The sequence below is a fragment of the Heterocephalus glaber genome, unplaced genomic scaffold (assembly GCF_053883595.1).
Source record: "Heterocephalus glaber isolate CG9 unplaced genomic scaffold, H.glaber_assembly_v1.0 deba00001610, whole genome shotgun sequence".
Classification (NCBI taxonomy): domain Eukaryota; kingdom Metazoa; phylum Chordata; class Mammalia; order Rodentia; family Bathyergidae; genus Heterocephalus; species Heterocephalus glaber.
The window spans coordinates 15,776,449-15,801,828 of NW_028258381.1; the positions used below are offsets into that span (position 1 = coordinate 15,776,449).

Here is a 25,380-nt window from a genome sequence, read left to right on the forward strand (position 1 = left end):
GTCTTTGATCCATGTTGAATTGATGGTTGGGGGTTGGTTACTGGGGATTGAGCTCAGGACCTTCACACTGAACTACATTCCCAGCCTTTTTTTATGTTTTGAGATAGGGTCTCACTAAATTTTCCAGGGTGGACTCAAACTTGTGATCCTCTTGACTTAACCTCCAGATTGCTGGGATTACAGGTATGCACCACCACACCCAGCTTTGAATTGATTTTTGTACAGGAATGGAGATAGAGGCCAAGTTGTAATCTTTTGCATGTGAGTATCCAGTTTTTCTAGCACTTACTGGAGAGGCTGTTCTTCCTCCATGTGTGTGTCTTTGGTACCTATGGGAAAAATCAGCTATGGATGTGTGGGTTTATTTCTAGGACCTATTTCGTGTACCACTGACCTATTCATCTGTTTCTGTGCCAGTCCAGTGCTGTTTGAGTTACTGTGGCTCTGAAGACTATTTTGAAATCAGATATGTTGAACTTCCAGCTTTGTTCTTTTTCTTCAAGATTACTTTGGCTATTTGGGATTGTTTTGTGCTCCCGTATGAATTTTAGGATTCCTTTTTCTAGTTCTGTGAACAAAATTTGGAGGCATTTAGCAAAACAACTGTCTTGGACTAAATGTCAATGTTATGAAAGATAGGGCAGCCCCAACGCGGTGCAGTCTGGGTGAGCATGGCCGCTTCTGGTCTCCTTCCTGGGCGGCGCTGGCCTGACGGCGCCCCCTACTGGCGCACTCCCACCTCACGCGTCGGTCCTCGAGGCTGCCAAGGAGGTCGCTTCAGCCTTTCTCTCGGCTGCCCCCACCGTGTCATGGAGAAGAGCTCCAGCGATCGAAGTCTTGTCTCCGGTTGCCCAGCGTGGACTCCCTGTCTAGTTAATGTGCTAAGAGCCATTGCCATTTAAAGATCATCAAGAAGTGAAGATGAAACATCTCAAAAATTATAACTGCCTCCACTTCTCTTTCAGAGAATTCAGTACATACAAAGTCAGCTTCTGTTACATCATTAGATTCCATCTCAACTTCTGCAGATGGCTTTTCTCTGATTTGAGGGTCCTGGGGGAGTCTTAACACATTATCAGATATGGAGGAACCACCCTTATTTCCAGGAGAAAATATTAAAGACATGGCCAAAGATGTAACTTACATATGTCCATTCACTGGTGCTGTAGGAGGAACTCTGACAGTCAAGAATTACAAGTTAAGGGCCGGGGATTTAGCTCAGTGGTTCTGCCTGCCTCGCAAGCACAAGCTCCCGAGTTCAATCCCTGGTACCAAAAAAAAAAAAAGACAAGTTATATTTCAAAAGCATGGAATGGGACACACACATACACACATTTGTTTTAGGTGCTTCTCTTGGTGTGATAAGTAAAGTATAAAAAATTGGTGGTGCTTCTAGTTGTAAAAATTCTGATGGATTCGAAACCACGTGTAAGGGTATTAGGAATTTACAATTTGCTCATAAAACTGAGGGGCAAACACGGAGATCCATATTTGAGAATCTGATGAAATATTTATTTCCTGTCTCTACCCTTTGTGCTTTTGAATACAAATATTCCCTGAAAATGGATGAAAACTATATGACCCTCTAGTTTTAGAGTATAGAAGGTAGAGAATTCCAAATTAAAGCTGGAGAATAACAGATAAATGAACAATATGAACTTTGTGATATATACCCTACCCTCTGGGTTATGCCAGTAAGTACTCCTAATGAAAAATTAAAAGAGTGTTGCCCTTCAGGACAAGGGGCTGTATTCCAGTTTTATCATGGATCATCCTGGAAGTCAAGCCACAGTCACTCAATATAGCCAGCCCATGGTAGGAGTGAGTGGAAAGCAAAGAAGATGAAAAATACCTTCAAGCTATCCTGGATTCCAATGCCCGGGCTCATAAAATCCTTATATTTGATGCCTGATCAAGTGTTAATACTGAGGCCAATAAGTCAAATGGTGGAGGTTATGAAAGTGAAGATGCTCATCAAAATGCAGAGCTAGTTTTTCTGGATGTCCACAATATTCACGTTATGAGAGTCATTCAAAAAAGATTGTGCCCGACTATTGAGGAAACTCATTGGCTGTCTGACCTGGAATCTACACATGGTGAGAGCATATTAAGCTTATTCTTGCAGGGGCTCTTAGAACTGCTGACAGGGAGAGTCGAGGGAGACTTCTGTGGTGGTCCATTGCAGTGATGGTTGGGATTGTACAGCTCAGCTAACTTCCCTTGCTGTGCTCATGTTAGATGGATACTATCGAACCATCGGAGGGTTTGAAGTCCTTATGGGAAAAGAGCACCTAAACTTTGGACATCGATTCTAAGAGTTGACCATGAAGATAAGAATCATGCAGATGCAGACAGATCACCTGTGTTTCCTTCCGTTTATTGACTGTGTCTGGCAAATAACAAGACAGTTTCCTACCACATTTGAATTCAATTTCCTTGTTTTCACGTTGGGCCACCTATACAGCTGTTTATTTGGAACATTCCTCTGTAACAGTGAACAGCAGAGAGGAAAAGAGAATCTTCCTAAAAAACCTTGTCACTGTGGTCTTATATAAATAGGCAGCTGAAAAACTTCACCAGTCCTCTCTATGGTAGCTATTCCAATCGTGTCCTTTAACCTGTAGGCAGCATGCGCCACCTACAGCTCTGAGTGGGATATTACATAAAGTGGAATCCACAGGTACCTGTTCACAGCAGATAGAACTTCTTGCTAAAGGAGCAGAGCTTCAGAAAAAGAGAACTATAAAAAGAAATGTCCAGCCAGTCAACTTCATCCTCAGAGAGAGCAGCTCTCCCGCACAGTGTGTCACTCCTGTCCGAACTGCTGTATGAAAGGACTATTAGATTAAGGGTATCATTGCTATGAACTTTTCATTACAGTGGCAGTTTTATGAATAGAAATTCTTCCATATTTGAACTCATCTGTGAAAGAAAAAGTTCAGACACTTTATGTTGTCTCTCTAGGATGAGTTTAGAACTACACAGTATGGGTGGCTTCATTTGTATTTACACAATTATAACACTAATCTTATGTCACCCAAAGGATATTAAAACACTTCAATCTTGTATCCACCATGGGAACAAGTTTCTAATTTAAAGGGAAAAAGTCTTTAAAACTTTGGCATCTGTTAAGATCAAAACACAAACTACTTTATAAAAACTGGCCTGCCTTCACAATCTCTTTTGGAACTGCCTTTTTGTGGTCTGAGACAAAACTCTGTACACTACCCCAGTGGAACAGTACACATACTAGAGCAGGAAGCCTAGAAAGAGAGAGGAAGGGGCCTGTGACATAGCATTCAAGGACCTGCCCCGCAGTGACATGCTTTGACCAGACCCACCATCTCCCAATATCCCATTAAGTGATGAACAAACTCACCAATAGATTATCCCTCACGATACCATCATTTCCCAAATCCCTATCTCTGAACATTGCTGCTTTGGGAGTCAATCCTACAAACACGTTTGGGGGACACTTCATAAACCGTAACAAAAATTAATATTCAGGGGGAAAGGAACCTTTATATACTGTTGGTGGGAGGGCCACTATGGAAAATGGTATGGCGCTTTCTTTAAAAACTAAAAGCAGAACTACCATGTAACTAACGCAGCTAATACCACTTCTGGATATATATTCGTATTAAGTGAAGTTAGCATTTAAGAGATAACTGCATGCCCATGTTTATTGCAGCATTATTCATAATACCTAAGGTATGAATCAGCCCAGGTGCTCATCATCAGATGTACGGATAGAGAAAATATATACACACAATGGATTTATTCAGCTGCAAGGAAGAATAAAATCATGTCCACTGCAAGAAAATGGATGAAAGCAGAAGACATTGTAATGTGTACAATTAATATGGGTTAACCAAAAAACAGACTGGGTCGCCACGGGCTTCCGGTTTTCTCCGAGACACCGCTGCTCCTCCAGAGAAAATAGCCACTCCGGGAGCACCACGCGGGCGAGAGACACAGGCAGATGACGGGGTGGGAAAGCGCGGGGCTTTGTCGAGTGGGGTGGATAGGTGAACCAGCGCCTCTAGGATGGAAGCGTCGGTTGTCCGCCAAGGAGGATCGAGAAAACCGGAAATCAGAGGAGGTCGCTGGGAAGGCGCACGCGCGGGGCAGGGAGGAAGGAGGGGCTGGGGCACCCTGTGTACTACGTGTCCCGTGAGGCTCTACGGCGGTACGGAGGCCTGGAGGGATTGGGGTAGAGAGTTTCCCTCGCCCTGGTGGTTGGGGCAGGGCTTCATTTAGGGGCGCCTCTAGCGCACAAAACATTTTTAAATGATCAACTATGACCGCAAAGGGGACAGACATAACATGAGAGAGGTGCCAAGCCTTTTATTTCATCTTAGTCACCAATCAGACATCTGCAGGCCCAAGTGGAGAGCCAATGTTCTCAGCAGAAGTGGCCTGCGGGTCCCTGGGATGTGACCTAGGTAACTGTTGTCACAACTCACATGTCAGGGTGTCATCTACAGCCAAGGTACTGAGAATTTCAAAATGTGTCGCCCAGTTGTGTGACTTCCAAAATTGGTGATCTTAAGTTGACTAAGAGCAAGTGAAACTACAAGGATAATAGAGATTTTTTTCTTGGTGACAGTTTCTCATTGCATGCAGACATTCACTTCTTTGGCTTCATCAGGGTCCCGTGTGGGTCTGTTGAAACACACGATGCTGTAAAAGTAATCGTTTACTGCACCTGGGGCTTATTTCTTCATCTTGGCCTTCTTTCCCATCATTGTCCCACCGTGGTGGTCTCTACCTCGCTCAATACTATGTTTTCTCACACCCCAGTATCTCTCCATGTGCCTCTTTTCTGCCTCAGATATCTCCCTATATCCCATGTCCCTCTATAAGTCCTCCTAGTTCCCCTATTTTCTGTGTCCTGACCAAACATCACAGAGTCCCTTGACCACCTTGTGACCCAGCTAGCAAGAGGGTCTTCCCTGTAAGCTTGAGGCCAAGCCATAGCCTTGAATATTTCCAATAAAGGCATTAGGTGTTTCTCAAAACACTGAAAGAAAGTGGCCCCATCCCTGAGCTTTAAACCCTCATATAAACTCCATTCCTTGACACCCTTACTGTGTCATACCTATATTGTCACCCCTTTTCTTTTGTATTCTGCCCCACAGATAAACTGCAGCATTCTGGAAGTTCCTTTTAATAAATATTAACCACCCTAGCTCCTAAAGTTTCATTCTTTGGAGTCCCAACCAGCCCCACTTCAGATCAGCTTGAGGTATTTCCTTGTAGTAACTTCCTTGCTAGTACTCTTGGCCCAGCCTCCAGGGGGTAGAGGAGAGATTGCTGTGTTTACTGGTCCAGTCCCCTCTATACCCAGTTAGACACCTCTTTCTCAAGGCTTTTATTCACTTCTGCCCAGTTTATAATTGTTTCTTTCTCATCTGGGTCATGGTCCTATTGAAACGTGACCCTTTTGAGGGCAAAGTTGCCCTTTTATCCATCTTTTTGCTATCAACACATACCACAGAGTCTGAGAGTAAGTGTTCCATAAATGTTTGTTAAGAAGTAAATGAATGTGGGCCAGGGATTTAGCTCAGTGGTTCCAGCGCCTGCCTCAGTAAGTGCAGGGTCCCAAGTTTGATCCCCGGTACCAAAAAAAAAAAAGTAAATGAATGTGAGACAAATTAATGTTTGGATGAATTCTTATTTTCCAAGCCTTCCCTCACCACTTGCTAAGATGTCTCCATAGTCAAAGATTGATCGCACCTGTATTTTGGCCCTCAAATAGTCTGTTTCAATAGCCCATTGTTTTCTATTCCTCTCAGCAATTTCAAAGCAAGAGCCTAATATATTCTTAGTCTCCTTCTGGCTGAGAAGGCATTGCCAGGCAGCCTGTTCATGGCCCATCTAACTCCTTCATAACTGGCACACAAAATATATTACCAACTTCCTTTCATCTCACAGATACTAAGAAATAACACCTAAAATCATACTGGACACTAAAAGCTACAAAAGCAGCAGAAGAGATAGGTAGCGTGGCAGGCACACCCCTGTAATCCCAGCAATCCGGGAGACTGAGGCTTGAGGATCACAAGTTCAAGCCCAGCCTGGGGAAATTAGTGTTTTACCAAGACACTGTCTCAAAATATTTAAAAATGGGTTTGGGGATGTAGCTCGGTGTAAAGGTCTTGGGTGTCCAATCCCCAGTTTGGGGGGTAGGGGGGGTTGCAATGGACAAAAACGATTATTTCAATTCTAGAATTTGGAAGCTTGAATGTTTCATTTTTTTAAATTGTTATTTAATGTTAAATTTCATTTTTAAAAATTGTTGTTAAGGGCCGAGGATCTACCTCAGTTGTTCTGCCCCCTGCCTCGCAAGTGAAAGGTTCCGAGTTTGATCCCCGGTACCAAAAAATAAAATAAAATAAATAAAAATAAAAATTGTTAAATTGTTAATTACAATTGTAAATATTTATGAGGCACAGAGGGCATTCCCATGCCTATATACTATGTCTAATGATCACACCAGGATGATATATCGACCACCTCATTTACTATTTGTCTTAAGAACATTCAAAATCTCCTCTGCTAGATATTTTGACATTCGCACTTAATGTTGTCACCCACAGCTATCTTACTGTGCAAAAGAACATTATAAGTTATTCCTCCTGGGGCCGGGGATTTAGCTCAGCGGTTTCGCCGCCTGCTGCGCAAGCTCAAGGACCCGAGTTCGATCCCCGGTACCAAAAAAAAAAAAAAAAGTTCCGTAAGTTATTCCTCCTACCTAACTGCACCCAAAGCTTCAATGTTCCACGAGTGAAAGTGCCTTTGATTTGGAAGGCCTTGTTCAACTCCCCCCCCCCCCAGAAGAGGACACTAACAGAACACGGAAAACGCCGGAACTTTCTGCGCTCCTGTCGCAGTGCACGTGGGGAAAACATAAGCCGAGCACCCTCATTGCTCACGATCCAGCTCCAGGGCTCTGTCACGGGAGTTTGGGCAGAGGGCGCCTCTGAACACTAAAATGACGTGCGGCCAATAAGAGGAGCGATCTGGGGTGGGGTCTGCGTGCGGCATGACGCACACACTAACCGGCGGCACTCCGTGAGCTTTGCGGCTGCGCACTAGGATCCTGAGGCGAGCGCGATCCCAAGGTCTGGGTCTGTCAGCCACTCGGACGCAGCGGCGAATGAGTCGTCCGAGCGAGTCGGGACCCCTGACCTCAAGGTTACCCAGGGCTGAGGCTGCGAATCACCTCAATCTTTCCCGTGCACAGCGGGATGGTCTCAGTAGTACCAGATCCTAAAAGCAGCCCCTCGCCCCTGGGCCTTCCAGGCTGCGAGTAGACGGGCTGTGAATCTTGGAGAGGCCTTGGGGGTTAGGGACAGACTGCGGGCAGCGTTTATTTGCGTTTTTGAGCACCTTACAGGTCAAGTCTTCCGAGCATTCCCTTGAGTAGCCCCATTTTGTGGAGGGGCGACTAAGACTTATAGAGATCCTGCTGCTTTGTCGACGCTATAAGATGGAGGTTGGGTCGCGAAGGCAAAAGAGACATATAAACATCTCTGAAATAGTGATTCCAGGGCCAGGGATTTAGCTCAGTGGTTTCGCTGCCTGCTGTGCAAGCGCAAGGACCCGAGTTCAATCCCTGGTACCAAAAAAAAAAGAGAAAGAAAGAAATAGTGATTCCAGAAAGATAACAGCTGTTTCTGGACCTCAGCAGTTTTGGTGACATTCACTTGGCGAGTAATAACCACCAAAATGTTAAACTTGGACTTTTTTTTTCTTGCCCAGGTGATCAAAGCCACAGAATGTCAGTACCTCGGTCATCCGTGCATGCCAAATGGATAGTGGGGAAGGTGATTGGTACAGCAATGCAAAAAACTGCTAAAGTGAGAGTGACCAGACTTGTTCTGGATCCCTACTTATTAAAGGTAAGGAGCATACCTGTTTTCAGGTGGCATTGATAAATCACCAACACATCTTAGGTTCTTTCCCCTTCAGTAAAGATGTGTTGAACATCTGTGAGCCAGGTACTGTCCCGCTTTGTGAGCATAACACTGTTCCTGCGTTTGAGGAACAGAGTTAAATTCAAGTCAGTAATAACTGGTCTAGTTAGTCTAGATGCAAAGCACTGTGGGAGCAGAGAACAGGACACTTTCAGGCGTAGAAGAACATCTTTGATTAGGAGACATTTGAGCTGAATCTTAAGATTTTATCCAAAAAAATTAAAAAAGAAAAAAGAAAAAAAAGATTTTATCCAGAGAATCAGATGGAGAACAGTCGTTCCAGCAATATGAGTAGTATATGGAAGTTCACTTGCCTCATGACAGGGAGTGGCATGCGACAGAAACAGCAAGGGATTTGGCAAGATGGAGCCCAGACCTTGGCACCCTTGTTGACTAAATGCAAGGACAACTGGAGCTGACTGTCTTTAGTGTTTTGGATTTCATCTGTTAATTAAAGAAAAGACAGACTAGGGCTAGGGATGAGGACTAGAGGTAATAAAGGAATGGGTAAGGAGGATATTGCAGAAGTCTAGGATGCAAGGAATAAGGACCTGAACTAAAGTTAGAGCAGTGGAGATGATGTGGGAAAAGGTAGATTTCAGGCAGAAGGAACAGAGTCATTGATTTGTAAGATGTACAAGGGTGGTTTCTGTATTCATGGTTGGGCTCACAGATAGTTAGAAATGCTGTTCAGGAGTGGGGATGTAACTCAGTGGCGCCTCACCTGCCTGGTAAGTGCAGGGGCCTGAGTTTAATCCTCAGTACCAAAAAAAAAAAAAAAAATGGTGTTTATCTAGCATCAAAAACAAGAGTAAGCCAAGAATGACTAGAGTAATGGCCTGGTCCTTGGTGTTAGAAGGCCTTTCTTTGAGTACTCATTCTTGTTTGTCAGCTGTGTATACAATTTAACCTCTTAAGCCTGTATTTCTCATCTGTAAAATGGGAAAACCAGGTGCAGCAAGGTTATGAAAAATAAAGTGATTCTAGTTACTGTCTATGGGTTATTAGCAATTCTTTGAACCAAGCATAGAGCTAAATGTCTTATATACATTGAATCTATTAATTCTCTGGAGCCTCCTTTTACACTGGGAAGAAACCCAGCTTGGACTCACAGCTAGTGGAGAGTGTAGCTTGTTTATAGGCTGGAGAGAAGGCTTCAGTGGGCAGGAAGAGTTCAGTGTAGGTCAAATGACAATTGATAGAGCAAGCATACTGCAGGAGTGAGATCCACTCTGGGAAGTCATTGCTGTTTTCCAAAAATTAAACAGCTAGTTTTTGTACTAGAGGTCTCCTTAAGTATTTTCTTTCCCGAGTCCTGGCTTGTTTTCTGTACATTACTTTTTCATGTCTATACCGCACTGTCAAGTTACGGATGGGAGCTACTGATTTGTTCCTCTTCTTTTCTCAACAGTATTTTAATAAGCGAAAAACCTACTTTGCTCATGATGCCCTTCAGCAGTGCACTGTTGGGGATATTGTACTTCTCAAAGCTTTACCTGTTCCTCGAACAAAGCATGTGAAACATGAACTGGCTGAGATCGTCTTCAAAGTGGGCAGAGTCATAGATCCAATAACAGGAAAACCCTGTGCAGGAACTACCTACCTGGAGAGTCCAATCAGTTCAGAAACCACCCAGCTAACTAAAACTCTGGAAGAACTCAACATCTCTTCAACACAGTGAAGGGCTAGAAGAAGGAGGCAAAGGGAACGTTTTCTACATTTCATTACGAACTGTCCACTTTCTCTCATGGCATTCATGAAATAGTAAAGGGCTTGCTATAATTTTTCACGGAGGTTTGTGTCATGTTTCAGTTTCTTTTCAGTGAACATACTTTCACACCATACTAAATGTGCCTAGCAATCTGCATTAGTTTATAAGCTCACTATCTTAGAATGTATATTGTTTTACTTTATTTTATTTTCATTCAAAGGTATCTTGAATTTATGTTAGAATCTTTATTTTGGGAGAAGAAATCCTCTGATACAAACAGACAAGTCCACAGTCAGTGAATATTTTTGGTGGTATATATTCAAAATAGGTTTTTTTTTTTTTTTGTCTCATTTCACCAACTCCCAAGGGAAGTAACATGCTTGTGCTACAACTTTATCAGATTAGGCTGGATTAAGAATTTTGTTTTGGGGAGTACCGGGGATCAAACTTGGGACCTTGCGCTTGCAAGGCAGACACCGGAACCACTGAGCTAAATCCCCTGCCCAAGAATTTTAACATGTAAAAAATATGATTTAAAAATTCTTTGTCATTTATATCCTAGGCCAGATTAAATAGGCATGAGTTTTTTCAAATCAGACACAGTAAGTCATAGGACTTTCACACTTTTGAATTGGAGGCTCCTGAGTTGTTGCTGTTGATTAATAGTGTGATGACTTAGATTTTGGCCGGAGGAAACATTAGCTATATGTTGCAGTTTTCTGGCTCCTAAAGAGACATGGCGTGTGTTTGAACCTCAGCTAATGTGTATGTTGTAAACAGTTTCAGTGATGACTGCAGCCATGGGTCACTGGCTCCAAGGATAGGGAGCTATGCACGGGCGCCTTTCGTGACAAACAGGACCATGGGTTGGTAGCGGGATATTAGGGTCCCGGGAGAGATAAACCAGGGCTGTAACCAAATTGAAGTCTGGCCTAGTAAGTAAGGAATGTGGGAAGGGCATTTCAGACCAAAGAAAGAGGGTAAAGTCCTTGGGCTGAGAGAAAGAAGCATATCCAAGGGCACTAAAAGCAGTAGAGAATCGCTGAAATACAGGTGGAACTCAGAAATACGCAGGAGTTATGCTGTAAATTGATCTTGGATTCAAGTTTTCATAGAGTGACAATTAGATTTGCATTTCAATAAAAGTTAAAGAGCAGCTGTGTGGAATGGGCTGGACAGGAAAAGATTGGTCCTAAGACCTAACTGGTGCCAGGTGGGCTCAGACTGCTGCTTTTCTGCTTGGAATAGAACTCAGGTTGATGCCAGGCAGCATGAGTGAGGGAAGATTCTTAGGCGCTAGGTCTCTGCTTGGTGGGGCTGTGTAGTACTCCTTAGCTGGGACCCGTTCCCTAAGTGGTGCTCTCAGCAAATGTCATGTGTACACACGCCCTGGGACGGAGTCCAAGCCATCTCTGAAATATTTCAAAGTTCTGTGGGGTGCAGTGGCACATGCCTGTAATCCCAGCACCCAGGAGGTTGAGGCAGGAGGATAGTTCAAGGTCACCCTGGGCTACATAGCAAGACTGCCTCAAAAAAAAATTTTTTTTTAAGTTTACATATACTCTGTAGCATACCATTTTTTTTTTTTTGTAGCATACCATTTTTATTTAAATAGAATTTTTTTCTGGGCTAGGTCTGTAGCTTCTTGCCTAGCAAATGAGAGGCTTAGCATTGAAAAAAAATCCTGTAAATCTTTTGGTGAAAATGTTTTAGGAAGTTGTTATTTTTTTGTGTGTTTTTTGGTTTTTGCTTTTGTTTTTGAGACAGGGTTTTGCTAAGGTCTCACTGGCCTTCAACTCACTATGTAGCCCAGTGAACTCACTATGTAGCCTCAAACATTGATCCTCCTCCCTCATTTTTTTTTTTTTCTGAGACGAGTCTCAGTATGTAGGTCATGCTGACCTTGAACTCACTATGTAGCTCAGGCTGGCCTCAAACTTGTAGTTATCCTCTTGCCTCAGCCTCCTGAGTGCTGGGATTTACATTTTCACAGCCATGACCAGTGGAAGTTACTGAGTTTATGTGAAATAAACCCCTCCCTCCTCCCCATAAAAAGCACCAAGTTAATGAAATTTCAGAGCAAAATGATAGTGGAGGGGGGAAAATGCAGAATAAATGGCCTAATATTAAACACAGAAGCAAGATCTGCAAAGAAATGTCTAGCTGCCATACTCAGGAGGCTGATGCAGGAGGATGACAAGTTCAAAGCTGGCCAATTTAGCAAGACATTGTCTCAAAAAAATAAAAAGGGCTGGGGATATAACTCAGTATAAGGCCCTGGGTTCAATTCAGAGTACTGGAAGACAAAGAAATGTCTAGCTACTGAGTTTACATTGTAGTAGAAAAGATTTGAAAGTATTTGTCTTGAAATAAAGTGGAGACATTGAGGAAATGTGTGCAAAAGAACGGGGGCTCACGGACACTTGAAAAGGCCCTGCCTCCTCCTCTGCAGGGCAGGGACAAGTTCTTTCTGTCCCAGTGAGACCTAACTTCTACTTCCTTTTTGGGTCCACACAACCTCAAAGTATTAAGGCTGTGCGAGTTGAAATAGGGAACTCCAGCTTGGTCACCGGACCTCTGGCTGCGTCCCACAGGCTCGAAGGGGCAAGGGCTCTCTTCAATCGGGAAATTTTTGTTGCCCTCCCACCTGCACCCTCTGGCCCCACCTGTCTTTCCTGATGGTTTCTTGCCATTTAACGTCTTCGGTGTCTGCCCGAGTCAGATAATTCCTGCAACTGTTACGGTTGGTTTATATCTAGATGTCCCCCCCTAAAGCCTCGTACGCTCATACTTGGGGATTTGAAGAGGTGACTGGATCATGGGAATGTATAATTATCAGTAATTGTCGTTGGCCATAGTTAAATATGATGTCGGGAAGTGGAGCCTGGGCGTGTCGGGGGCGTGGCCTGGAAGGGTCCAGCCCCGCCCCCTCCACCCTTCAGGGTCTCTGCTTCCGGCCGCCAAGGAGAGCAGTTCTGCAGGCGGTCCTGCCTGGGAGCTGAAACTTGAACCAAATAAGCCTGTCCTCCCTTAAGTTGTGGGTGTTGGGAGTAGTGACCCAGCGATGAGAAAGTGACAAGACAGGCCCTTCCGCCCTGAGGCTCCCTTGACTCCCAGTGACCAGCCTCAGAACTCCTTGTCCTGTCCCCACCCCTCCAACACAGGAGACCAGTGGCTTCCAGTGTGCGCAGCAGTTTTCCCTGGGCCTCCAGGCCTCCCGGAAGCGCTCCCCTTGGCGGCCGGGTCCTGCGCCTTCCCCCTGGTTTCTTTGACGTTTTCGTGGTTACATCCGTGGCTCCTTTACCTTCCTACCGAATAACGTTTTTCACAGTGTCATCCAGACCCATGACTGTTGAAGTTGTTTCTTCTGCCAGAAATTCACCTGTTTTCGGGGATCGACCCCGGTATCTCCTCTACTTCATTCAAAGGGGCTGCCACTCCACCACCCCCAGGCACGTGCTGTCCCTTTCAGCACTTGACACGCCCAATCTTATCATCCTTTCACATCCTGTACCCGAGGGCCTGGAATGAGGACAATGTAGTCCCTAGATAAGAGAGTTTGAGTAAAGCTTGCATTACAGGGCGACTTTCTCCGCGCCCCCCATTACTGATGATGGAACGCAGGACCTTCGCACTAAGCTATACACCCCGAGTACTTATTTTTGAGTCACAGTTTTGCTAAGTGCCTGGATTGGACTGGAACTTGTAATCCTCCTGCCTCAGCTTGCCGAGTGCTAGGATCACAGGTGTGCACCACCATGCCCAGCTGAAGGGTTATGTTTTTGAAACGGTAATATAGTGGTGCCTCTGTACCACTATACAGAAAACTGTTCGCAAACCAAAGCGTTTGGGAAAATATTGTTTTTGTTTTGCACTCTACATTGGGTGACAAAGACAACCGCGGCCATCGTTTCTGCACAATGTGGTCATCTTTTCCAAAACCGTGGAACAGTTTGAGTTCGTGAACCGAAGTGCCACTGTAGAGCATTACCTAGGCACTTGTTAACTGGTTCTGGGAGGCGACGAGCACCAAACACGTGTTGGAAAGGGTGGCGAATGATACTGACAGGTTTTAGCGTGTGCATCGAATACCCAACAAAGCATGAGTACCAGGACAAAATTTTAGTGTCACAAATGCATCAAAGCCGGACGTGGTGGACCACGCCTGTGATCCCAGCACTCGGGAGGCTGAGGCAGGATGTCATGAGTTCAACGCCCGCTTAAGGTACACAGTGAATTCAAGGTCGGCCTGAACAACCTGTCTCAAAAAATAAAAAAGAATCAAGAACTAGACTCAAGGAGTTTCAAAAGCAGTGAGTACCAAGGTATGACTACTGTATATCCACGTAATACAAAGTACAAAATCCAAGCTAAACATCGCCCCCTCCCCGTCCATGGGCCAAGATTCCCCTGGCCACGGTGCTCCGCCTTTCGTGTAGATTTGCCCTGCACGCGGAAGCAGTGCCTCGTTCCCTCCGCACGCCGGATCTGGGCTGAGCCCCAGCTGTTCCAGCCGGCCGGTTGAGCTCAGGCCGCCCGCCCCCGGCCCCCGCCCCGGCCCCCGCCCCGGCCCCCGCCCCGGCCCCCGCCCCGGCCCCCGCCCCGGCCCCGGCCCCGGCCCCGCCTCCCGAGACTGTCCGGCCCCGCCCCCAGCCCGGCCGGGGGAGGGGTCGCAGCGTCACCGCTGCGCCAGGGCGAGGGGGCGGGGAGGCCAGGGCTCCGGAGCAAGATGGCGACGCGAGTGCTGCGCGCCCAAGGAGCGGCCGCGGCCCGAGGCCTCCTGCGGACGGCCGCCCCCTGCAGCCTGCTGCCCGGGCTCCGGTGAGCAGCGCCGCCCTTTCCGGGGCGGCCGGGAAGGGGCTGCGGCGGGGCGCGGGTACCGGGCCGGGCTCCGCCGCGCGCCCACCGCGCTCGGGGCGGCGGGGTCGCGGCGGGCGGGAGCCTGGCGGGTCGGTGTCCCCGGCACCGGCGTCAAGGTCACGGCGCCGCCTCACAGGCACGCGCCCAGGCCGCTGGCGACGGACTCGTGCCCGCTCCTGTCGGGGTTCTGTGAAGAGGACACAAAGTAGCGCGCCGTTCCCGGGGCGCCTCCTCCGAGGGAGACAGGGCCTGTGAGCACGACCCGTCTCCACTCGGACAGTAAAGCAGACGGCAGATCTTAAAGCGTTGAGCTCGGCGCTCAGCCGACTTGGGGCTCGCGTTTAAACTTCCCCGCAGCTCTTTGAAGTAGAGGTTCAGCTGTGTGGATTCATCACGTTGACATTCCCACGTTCAGTAACCAGAGCCCATCCTCATTGACCCTTAGGGCTATTTTCTTTTTTTTCCTTTGGGCAGTGTAAGTCATGCCTATTTTGGTGGTGGTGGTGAATTAATGAGCCTCTAAAAATACACAGTAGTTGACACGTGAAGAGCAAAATAATTTAAATTCTCTTGTGGAGGGCATCTGAGGATCGAATCCAGTAATAAACTCTTACTATGGGCCAGAGAATTTAATATAATATGGTGTATCGTATTTAATCGTACGTGGGTTTTGTTTTTGCTTTATTTCGTTGGCAGTGCTGAGGATTGAGCCCAGGGCCTGGGCATGACATAGACTCCAGCCTCTTTTTTATTTATTGTGAGATAGGGTCTCCCTAAGTTGCTAAATTGCCCGGACTGCTGGTGATTTGTGAGAACCTGCCATGCTCCTGCCTCAGCCGCCTAAAATGCTGGGATAACAGGTGCGGCCACCATGCCCAACTGTAGAAGTAAGTAGGATGTGTATGTAGAGATGAGGAGATGGAATACCCAATACCCTTACTTCCTGCTAGAGCCAAATATCGTTGATACTGAGCAGCTCCTTATCTCTGTGTGACCCATTTGTTCTTCGATGATGCCTCTGTCAGGTCCCCTTGTGCTTTTTGATTATTTCTTCCTGGCCTCCCATCAGCCTTAATATAGGTATTCTCTAGGACTCAACTAGACTCAGTGAATTCACCAGTGCTACCCAATATTGAATGTGTAATATGTACTTGAAGCCCTGTGGAATCAGGCTCTAAGAGCCATGGCCATTATCTCCAGGAAGTTGTGACAGATAAAACGCACGTGAACTTACAGTTCAGGTACATGGTAACCCTCCTTTAGCTCATGTAAGACCTCTGAAGGTGACATTAAGATGAGACCTGAAGGGTATATGAGAACACCTTGAGTGGGGGGGGAGTCAGACACATGGATAAACCCAGGAGAAGTTTAAGAGCCTGAAATACAAGCGGGAAAGGAAGGCTTCTAAAGGAGAAGGGGTAAAAAACATGAGCCAGGTAATTCCAACCTTCCAGATGGTCATGGAGCTTGGACTTTTTATTCTGAGAACAATGGAAGATATGTAAAAGCATAATCTCTGGTGGATGTGATGTGATCTGTGTTTGTTTTTTTTTTTTTGCTTTGGTACTGGGGATCGAACTTGGGACCTTGGGCTTGCGAGGCAGGCGGTGAACCACTGAGCTAAATCCCCGGAAGAGAATCATGGGTAATGGCCACGTGAGTGGATGTTGGTGCCACAGAGTCTTTTGTCCCATAAATATATCAGCATCCACCATATGGCAGCCACTGTTGGCTGTGGGGAAACAGCAGTGAATGTAATGTCTTAGTCACACTCCTTGTCCTGAGACACAGTACCTGGCACCACAACTTAAAGGAGGAGAGGTTTATTTTGGCTCAGTGACAGTAGTCTCCGTCCTTGCATGATTGGCTGGCTCCCGGTAGAAGTGGCTCGAGGAAGAGCCTGGGCAGAGGACAGCTGTCTTCGTCATGGTGGCCAGGAAGCAGAAGGGAAGAGCTGGGGAGGGGGATGCACCATCTCGGGTCACACTCCAGTGACTGCCTCCTGACAGTGAGTCAGCTGCAGCCTCACTCCCATAACTCACCTCCCAGAAGTCCCACCTGTGAGTGCATGAGGCCTTTGGGGACATTCTTGACCCAAACCGTAACAGTAAATAAGGTACACAGGGCTATCTGGAAGCTTGCTAATAACAGTAATTTGCAGAGAAGAAGGGGAGGGACCCCAGGCAGTTTGGAACCTTATAAAGTTTGAAATGGCTGCAGAATGTTTATTTGGAAGAACAAAATAGGCAGTTGGCTGTGACTCCCCAAAGGCGGTATCTGGGTTGCGGGCAGCATGTGGGAGATGTCAGCATATAGATAGAGTTGCCCATACGTAATGAGAGGTACACAGGTTTCATTACATGGGCTTTTATTACATCTTTTTTTTTTTTTTTTGTACCGGGGATTGAACTCGGGTCCTTGTGCTTGTGCGGCAGGCAGCAAAACCACTGAGCTAAATCCCCGGCCCATGGGCTTTTAAAACAGTAGGAGTGGATGAGATCACTTGTGGAGAGAATGTGGATCGGGAAGAGGCTGAGAAACGAGCCCTGAGATGGGCCAACATTGACAGGGTGGACCGAAGAGGGGAGCCCGCAAAGCCACTGTGAAGTGACAGCTGCCGGCGGGGGTATTTCTAGGAGAGGATCAGCTGTGCCAGCACTGCTTGAAGGTTAAGTAAGATGACAGAAGAACACTGGGTCTCCAACAGTGGTGTGGAGGACCTGACAAACTGCTCATCATCTTTCAAGTCTTCAGCTCACCGAATTCTTCTTCTCAGTTGTTGGGTTTCTCCTGCAGGCTTAGACTCTACTGCCTCCACCACAGCCACCACCTTGTGTCTCATAGGAGCTGGGATCACATTTGTCTCTGCTCCCACCAGCAAACTCAGCTCTTGGAAGGCAGGGTTGGGTTTATTCGCCTTTGTGTCCTCACCCTGGCCCAGTGCCTGGCACTTGCCATGCATAGTCAGAACATATTTGAGAATCAGAGGAATGCAGCCCGCTCTGCTACCTCAGCCCTATCTTGATGTATTTTCCTTGGATTTGCTCTGCCTAAACCCTAGCACCATATGTTTTGAGTGTATTCTTCCCCTTCTTCCCTGCTGCCATCCTCTCGCCTGGACCCTCCGTTGACCCATCAGTGAGTGTTTATTGAATGTCCGTTTTGTACCTGGTGCTGGGCAATGCGACAGTAGGGATCCCAGAAACCACTCCCTGCCTGTATTGCTGCTGGCGTCTGCCACACCATTGCTGGGCTGCTTTCTATACTTTTTTGAAAACTTGCTAGTATCACACCTTGTTCAGGATGAAGACCAGCGATATGCATGGTGTGCAGGACCCTGGCCACCCTGCCCACTTCTCCTCCCCTCACGGCTCATACATCCAACTTCTCCCTGCTCTCCTGCCTGCAGAACCCTTTGTAGTCCAGAAGTAAGCTGCTCTGGTGTCTTTCGTTGTGCTGTTGTGGCTACCTCGTGTCATGAATCGATTCAGAATGTTTCCCTTTCATGGTCATTTTCCCCTGGGGAAAGAGCTAGAGGTCACATGGTGCCAGCTCTGGTGAATAAGATGAACAAGGACACAGTGTCATGTTTTTACGAGCTGCCTTTCTGTTTGGATGACGCATGGCAGCCGCATTCACCACACTTTATAAAGACACGAAAAACTTCCATAACTGCTTCCAAAAGTGGGATGAATGTGTTCAAACAAGGAGGGATATTTTTTTGTTTTGTTTTTTTGGTACTGGGGATCGAACTCAGGACTTTGCGCTTGCAAGGCAGGCGCCGGAACCACTGAGCTAAATCCCCGGCCCTTGTTAATACATTTTTAATTTAAACGTTCACCACATAGTTTGATCACCCCGTGTACATGTGCCCTTGACTGGACTTGTCACCTGCCTTACTTGCCCTCCAGGACAGCGTGGCAAGGTCTCCACTTGCACGCCAGTGGTCCATTTGTTCCCTTGGTCTCCTGGACAGTGTGTTTCTGCTTCTGCAGTACCTGTGATCTTCCTGGTGTGTACTGAGGGGTTTTCCCCATGAGACTGAACCATCTCTGCACCCGATCTATTTTAATGCTCACAGAGCCTGCACATGATGCGCACTCTGTTGAAAGTCCACTGTGTTGTGGGATGTGCTCTCTCCCTGCTCTGATGTGCCACCCAGCATATGTGCGATGTTATGAAGACTCCTGCCTGACCTTGGTGACTCTCACTGTCAGTGAAGGACTCAGGCCTTGCCGCGTCTTATCACTGGCAGCTGTTGCCATAGCTGCTTCCACCTCCTTCCATGGTTCGGGTTGGACAGCTAGATGCATCTGGCTCTTTGAGCAGCGTTAATTGCCTTGACACCTGATGCTCAAAAGATTGTGGTTTGACAGGCAGTTGGGGGTGACAGAATTCTCACCTTCTTTTACATATGCCATGTAAGACTGTGTTTTTTTGGTTTTTTGGTACTGGGGACCAACTCAGGACCTTGCGCTTGCAAGTCAGGCACCAGAACCACTGTGCTAAATCACCAGCCCCAAGATTGTCTTTTTGCCCTGTCCACTTTATAAGAAAATTTGCATTGGTATTGTACTGATACTAACTTATTATTTCACTTATTTAGTGTGAGTTTTCTGCTTTTTAATCTTTGAAGGATTCAAAATGTTTTGTTTCTTGATCACTATAAGAAACATTACTAATTTTATATTGGCATTTTTGTTTGTATATTTGTGAGTTCACATCACTCAGAAAACTTTTTTATCTGTGTTTCTAGCTATTTGAGATAATATCCTATGAACTGTTTTTGATCTGTTTGTTTTTATGGTACTTGAAGTTGAACCCAGGGCCTTACACATGCTAAGCAGATGCTCTGTTCTCAATTATATCCCTACGCCTTTTTCAATTTTTTGTCTTGAGACAGGGTCTCCCTAAGTAAGCACAGTTGGCCTCAAACTATGATCCCTGTCTCAGCCTCCTGAATAGCTGGGAATACAAGTGTGTAACACCACACCTGGCTCTCTATGATATTTTGTTTGTTTGTTTGATTAAAAGAACAAGGGGCCAGGGATGTAGCTCAGCAGCACAGTGCCTGCTTGGCAAGCTCGAGGTCCTGAGTTGGATCCCGGTACCAAATAAATAAATAAATGAAAGAACATCTTATAAGGGGGCCAGGGATGAGCTCAGTGGCACCATGCCTGCCTGGCAAGCTCAGAGTCCTCAGTTTGATTCCCCAGTACTGGAAAAAAAAAGAACATCTTACAAGGAAGAAATTATGTTTGTTCAGTAAAGCAGCTAGTTACTATTTTAAGCGCACACACACACACACACACATACACACACACACACAAAAGATGTCAATAGTGAAATTTAGAGTACTGTTATTTCCAGAATACCACAGTTGAGTAAGAATAGGGATTTTTTTTTTTTTTTTTTTTGTACCAGGGATCGAACTCTGGTTCTTGCACTTGCGAGGCAGGCAGTGGAACCACTGAGCTAAATCCCCAGCCCAGGGATTTATATTTTCTAGTGTGGAATCTTAAGGTTTATCTCACGAAGCAGTGGGAATTTTCCCTAAGGAGTGTTTCTCGTCCCAGTTAAATTTCTTGTCCTCCTCCAGAGTTCTGAGATTACTGTCTCTCTTCTGCCTACGTCTGTCTGGTAATGGTGGTGTCCTTAAGCAAGTGTGCTGCACAGATTATAGTGAGTCTTTTGAAAATCATCCAGTGTTTCTGTAGTGATCCCGGGAATGAGTTTACACTGGCCTGTCAGCATTCCAGCTTTGTTTTTGAAGCACTGGCTGAGTGTGTGTCTTGGCCATTTGGAATCCCAACACATTACTATCTAGGAAAGAACAGAAAAGATTTTTTTGTGTAGGTCAGTCAAAGATCAGAACTCTAAAAAGTATGCTGTGATAACTCCAGCTAAAGGTGATGGTCAGGAATTATAAGGGGTTGGCCAGAGAGAAGGGGCGTGAATTCAGAAGGCTGCATTCTGTGTGGTAGGACATTCTGGAAGGGCAGCACTGTAGACAGACAGAACAGCAGCGGTCACCATGGTTGGGGAGAGGACTGATTGCAAAAAGAGGGATTTTTCAAATTGAAGAAACTATATCTTATAGTGATAATTATGTGATTTTATGCATTTGTCAAAACTTGTAGGACTGTTTGCAAAAGAAGTGTGGTTTACTGTGTGTAAGTTTAAACAAAAATGAAGACAGAGGAGGCAGTTTATTATTTCATCATGGTTATGTAAAGTTAGAAGCAGGAAGTCTTGACCAGGCTTGAATTTCTGAAGTATTGTTTTCAGTGGTTATAGAGTTACCTTACACATAGAAGGATTTCAAAACATGTACTCTTTAGATATTTTAGCAAATTTTTAATTGCAAAAATAATATTGAATTTTTTCACATAATGCATTAAAAAGAAAAAATCTTGGGGGCTGGGATTTAGCTCAGTGGTGCATGCGCCTGCCTCGCAAGTACAAAGTCCTGAGTTCAATCACAGGTACTGGAAAAAAATCTTTACTCCTCCAAGCCCAATCACAGTCCCCAGATCTAATCACCACTTACAGTTAGTTTGCTTTGTGTGTGAATATGTGACGCTGTCCTGTGCCTGCTCTTCCCACATAACTTATCTCAGAGATAGCAGCACATCAGTAGGTGCAGAGCTGTCTTTTTCTTTTCAATGACTGCATATTTTCCACTCTGGGTATTCCCTAATTTATTTAGCCAATCTGTATTAATGGATATCCAGATTGCCTTTATTGGGAAAAACTGGAAACAGGACAATAAAGAATGGTTTTGTGCATTCAACTCTGTGCACTTAATCTAAATATAGCTGCCTGCAGGATATAACCACAGTGTAGTTACTGGACCAAATGTCAGTTTCAATTTTGATATAAATAATGTCACACTGCCCTCCAGATTGTACAGGTTTGTGTTCTCACTAGCAACCATATGTATAAGAATTAAACATGCACTTTAAAGTCCATGGTTAGGGCTGAGGATTTAGCTCAGTAGTTCCGCCGCCTGCCTCACAAGCGGAAGGTCCCAAGTTCGATCCCTGGTACCAAAAAAAAACTAGTTACAGTCACAGTGTTGCACAACCGTTATCACTGTTTCCAAATCAAATATTTTTTTAAATGATGAGAATATGTGCTTTGGTGGATACCTATGATCCCAGCATTTGGGAGGCTGAGATAGGAGGATCTCAGCAAGTTGGAGGCCAGCCTGGGCTACATAATGAGTTCAAAGCCAGTCAGAACTACATAGCAAGACCCTGTCTCAAAAAAAAGTATGTAACACAAATTTTATGCTTTTAATCATTTTTTAAGTATACAGTTCAGTGACATTAAGTGTATGCATATTGTTGCACAGCCTTTACCATCATTCATGCTCCATAGTTTTTCATCTTCTTAAACTACCCACTAACCAGTAACTGCCCGTTCTCTGCTTTCTTCAGCCCTCTACAACCAGCATCCTACTTTCTGTCTCAGAAGTTTGTATAGTCAATGTAGGTTTTTTTCTATGCTTGGACACAGAAATGTCCAAATTGGTGCAAATTGCTGAGATAAATGTGGGGCCTCTCAGGAGCACCACAGGTTGCTGTGCGCTTTTCTCAGCCCGGCTGACTAACGGGCAAGTTGCCTCATCAGAAAGCTGACATTCAGTGGTGCCCCGCACTCACTGGAGCAGCGCACTGTGGCTCGACCTGAAGACACTGCACTCCTGAGTAGACTCACATTAGTGTATTTGCTTTTCTGTAGGAAACTGACATCTTCCAGCAACAGACCTCGAGAAGACAGCTGGTTAAAATCCTTATTTGTCAGGAAAGTTGATCCAAGAAAAGATGCTCACTCCAATCTCCTAGCCAAAAAGGAAACGAGCAGTCTGTACAAGTTACAGTGTGAGTAACAAGTTTGCTACCTTCCTGGTTGACTTTTGTTTGTTTGTTCATGAGTTTATTGTCGAATTTCTTTTGTTTCAGTTCACAATGTTAAACCGGAATGCCTAGAAGAATACAACAAAATTTGGTGTGTATGCCAAGCTGTCTTTTCCTTGGGGAATCGATGACTTAAAAATTTGTATTCAGGGCCCGGGGATTTAGCTCAGTGGTTCCGGCGCCTGCCTCGCAAGCGCAAGGTCCCAAGTTCAATCCCTGGTACCAAAAAAAAAAAAAAAAAATTTGTATTCACGTCTCGCTTGTTAGGCAGGGCTTACATACTTTTTCTCCTCCAAGCTGGATGTGGAGAGGCTTTCAAACTGAGCTTCTGTGTGGAACTGCCAGTGGCGTTCTTATTTTAAGCACTCTCTCGCACAGCTGAATCACCACCCATCTATCAAACCTTGGAATGTTTCTCAGCTCTCCAGGTTGGAAGGAACTGTGAAACAGTCTAGCCCATCTGCTCACCAGTGCTGGAGTCTTCTCTGCAGACCCTCCTATCTGCCTGTCCTTACATAAATTCCATCTCTGAACAGCTTGGAGTATCAGGAATTAGAATTCATATTCCTGTGACCTCCTTTGTTCCCAGTTTTCCTCCTAAGTAAAACCCAAAAGTCTGGTATGTATTTGAGTGTAGCTGTCTTTTCTTCCTAAGTCTTCCCTTCTCCAGAATCCAAGTCACTTGAGCCAATTATCACATGATATGAGATACCCTCTGGTAAAATTCATAAATTTAAGATTAAAGAGAGAATGAGCAGGGGATGTAGCTCAGCGGTGCCACGCCTGCCTGGCAAACTCAGGGTCCCAAGTTTGATCCCTGGTACTGAAAAAAAGAAAGACTAAAGAGAGAATTTAACTCATCAGTTGTTTTTTTTTCTGATACTGGGGATTGAACTCAGGACCTTGCGCTTGCAAGTAAGGCGCGACGCCACTGAGTTACATCCCCAGCCCCATCATCAGTTCTTAATTGCGTTAGCAAAATAGTATTTTAATGATCAGTTGTGAGCAAACATAATGAAAATTATTTTTTAATCTTTACTGTCTATTTTCATGAGAAAGTAAATGATCCTGTCTATAGAATCAGCCAAATTTCAGAAGCTAAAACCTATTGTGGTTTTATTGCTTTATTGTTAGAGAGGTTTTTGTCAAATTTAACATTTGACTAGAATTTCTTACTCATCTCGACACATTTTACTTTATTTAAAAATGACTTCAGGGCCAGGGATTTAGCTCAGTGATTCTGCCACCTGCTTCGAAAGCAGAAGGTCCGGAGTTCGATCCCCGACACACACACCAAAAAAAAAACCCTCCAAAAAAAATGACTTAAAACTGGGCCGGGGATTTAGCTCAGTGGTTCTGGCACCTGCCTCGAAAGTGCAAGGACCTGAGTTTGATCCCCAGTACCAAAAAAAAAAAAAAAAAAGAGAGACTTAAAACAAAGTAGATATTTATTTCTTAATCTTTTCTCAGGAAATGAAAGTTTTCTCTATGCTAATGGTTCTTTGGATTCTTTTTCTTGTCTTGTTTTTATCACTTCTTCTCCCATCTTAGATTTCTGAGTATCTATTCATATTTGTATTTAGATGTCCTGATCTCACTCTAAACTCAGTGCAGAATCACCTTGCTGTTTGAACTTCCTGGTCTGTAGGTTTTATTTAATCCTTTCCTCACTTCTCCATGATTAGCTGGTCACTAAGGGTCAGACATTCTTCATTGTGCAGTATTTGGATTCTCTGCTTGTTTCCTTCTGTCTCCCTCTCCAAGCCTGTCTAGCCCCATTCCCAGCCTCACCTCCTTTCTGACTTCCTTTCTTTGAGCTTGTCCCTGTATCCCCACCCTACCCTGGGCCCCATTACCCAAAAGTGTATCGGGTTGACTGTTGCGTTCTGTTTCCTCCCTCGTCAGGTTTCCTCTTTTCTCTGAAACTTTCAGCAGGTCTGTTTCCAGAACATAAAGACTGAACTCCTCTTGGTTTTTAGGGACCCCTATAATGAGATTCTGCCCAGCCCATCAAGTTCTGGGTACAAGTTCTGCCTGCCTTACAACCTCTTCTCAGGTAAGGCCAGGGCTGGAAGGAGCAGGTTTGGGGCCCCCAGCAAGGAGGATTGGCTGGGATTGACTCCAACTCCAACACATGACTTTGGCCTTGGTGAAAAACCGAGGCCCCACTATCAGGCTCCCAGTGCCTTTGTGGACCCCACCTAGGCCATGTGTACTGATGTCTCCTGCATTTGCTCTAATTCAGAGCTGTTTACTTCCTGCTCTTATCATGTGGCCAAAAAGAAACCCATTTTCATCCCCCACCCCTGATATTCATCATTCCCCATTATTTCTGAACACTCTTGGGTTATGCATGGGGGATACATTTAATATCAGATCTTAATTTTAAAATTAAACACCACCCTTCAGAAAAGGATGTGGTTATTAAAAAGCATGAGTTTTCGGTTAGACCCAGGGTCCTTTAACTCTTTGTATGTACCTGGTCCCCGAACCCGAGCGTCTGGTGGTGGTCACCAACCTGATCTGATGCGTTGCCTGCAAATAATTTGAACAGAGGCTCCATTTCTCACCTTTGAAACTTTTTTGAATCCATTGTAAAATGGATACTGTATCTTCATCGTAATTTTTCTTTTGAAAACTTGTGCAGGTCTGAGGTTTCCTCCTGATAGAAAGCAGTCATGTCCCTTCTCTGTCCCTGAACATTAGAATCTAGACCATAGTAGGTGCCCTCAGAACTAAGCTCCAATGATGCCTTCTGTTACACTGATGCCCTGAGTGACGGGGCTGTCCCCCTGCCCCCATACAGCCAGCAGTAATCACGTGCCGTGTGTTCACGGGAGTCTGTGTGGATCTCGGGAATCCCTCAGCCAGCTGAACCTTGTAGAACCGAATTCGCCCTTCATGT

At 45.4% G+C, this 25,380-nt stretch overlaps 2 protein-coding genes and 1 pseudogene across 7 annotated transcripts in view; all 3 read left to right on the top strand.

The window, feature by feature from the left end:
• Positions 1–9,775, top strand: part of Mrps17 (mitochondrial ribosomal protein S17) — a 33,833-nt gene extending 24,058 nt beyond the window's left edge. Inside the window, exons 1-3 of one of the 4 annotated variants that reach the window (XM_004839956.4) lie at positions 6,892–7,127; positions 7,768–7,907; positions 9,394–9,775. In XM_004839956.4, the coding sequence (XP_004840013.1) occupies positions 7,785–7,907; positions 9,394–9,663 (393 nt within the window). In that variant the 5' untranslated portion in view covers positions 6,892–7,127; positions 7,768–7,784 and the 3' untranslated portion in view covers positions 9,664–9,775. The other 3 variants (XM_004839955.4, XM_004839954.4, XM_004839953.4) reach the window with 3 other exon arrangements.
• LOC106008966 (phosphatidylinositol-3,5-bisphosphate 3-phosphatase MTMR2-like) lies at positions 928–3,501 on the top strand (annotated as a pseudogene).
• A 4,631-nt stretch (positions 9,776–14,406) lies between the features above and the next one.
• Nipsnap2 (nipsnap homolog 2) overlaps positions 14,407–25,380 on the top strand; it is a 42,486-nt gene continuing 31,512 nt past the window's right edge. For 2 of the 3 annotated variants that reach the window (XM_087196179.1, XM_004839961.3), the window contains exons 1-3: positions 14,407–14,514; positions 22,300–22,439; positions 22,521–22,566. In XM_087196179.1, the coding sequence (XP_087052305.1) occupies positions 14,423–14,514; positions 22,300–22,439; positions 22,521–22,566 (278 nt within the window). In that variant the 5' untranslated portion in view covers positions 14,407–14,422. Of the gene's footprint in view, positions 14,515–22,299; positions 22,440–22,520; positions 22,567–24,454; positions 24,532–25,380 lie in introns of all 3 variants that reach the window. The other variant, XM_087196180.1, reaches the window with a different exon arrangement.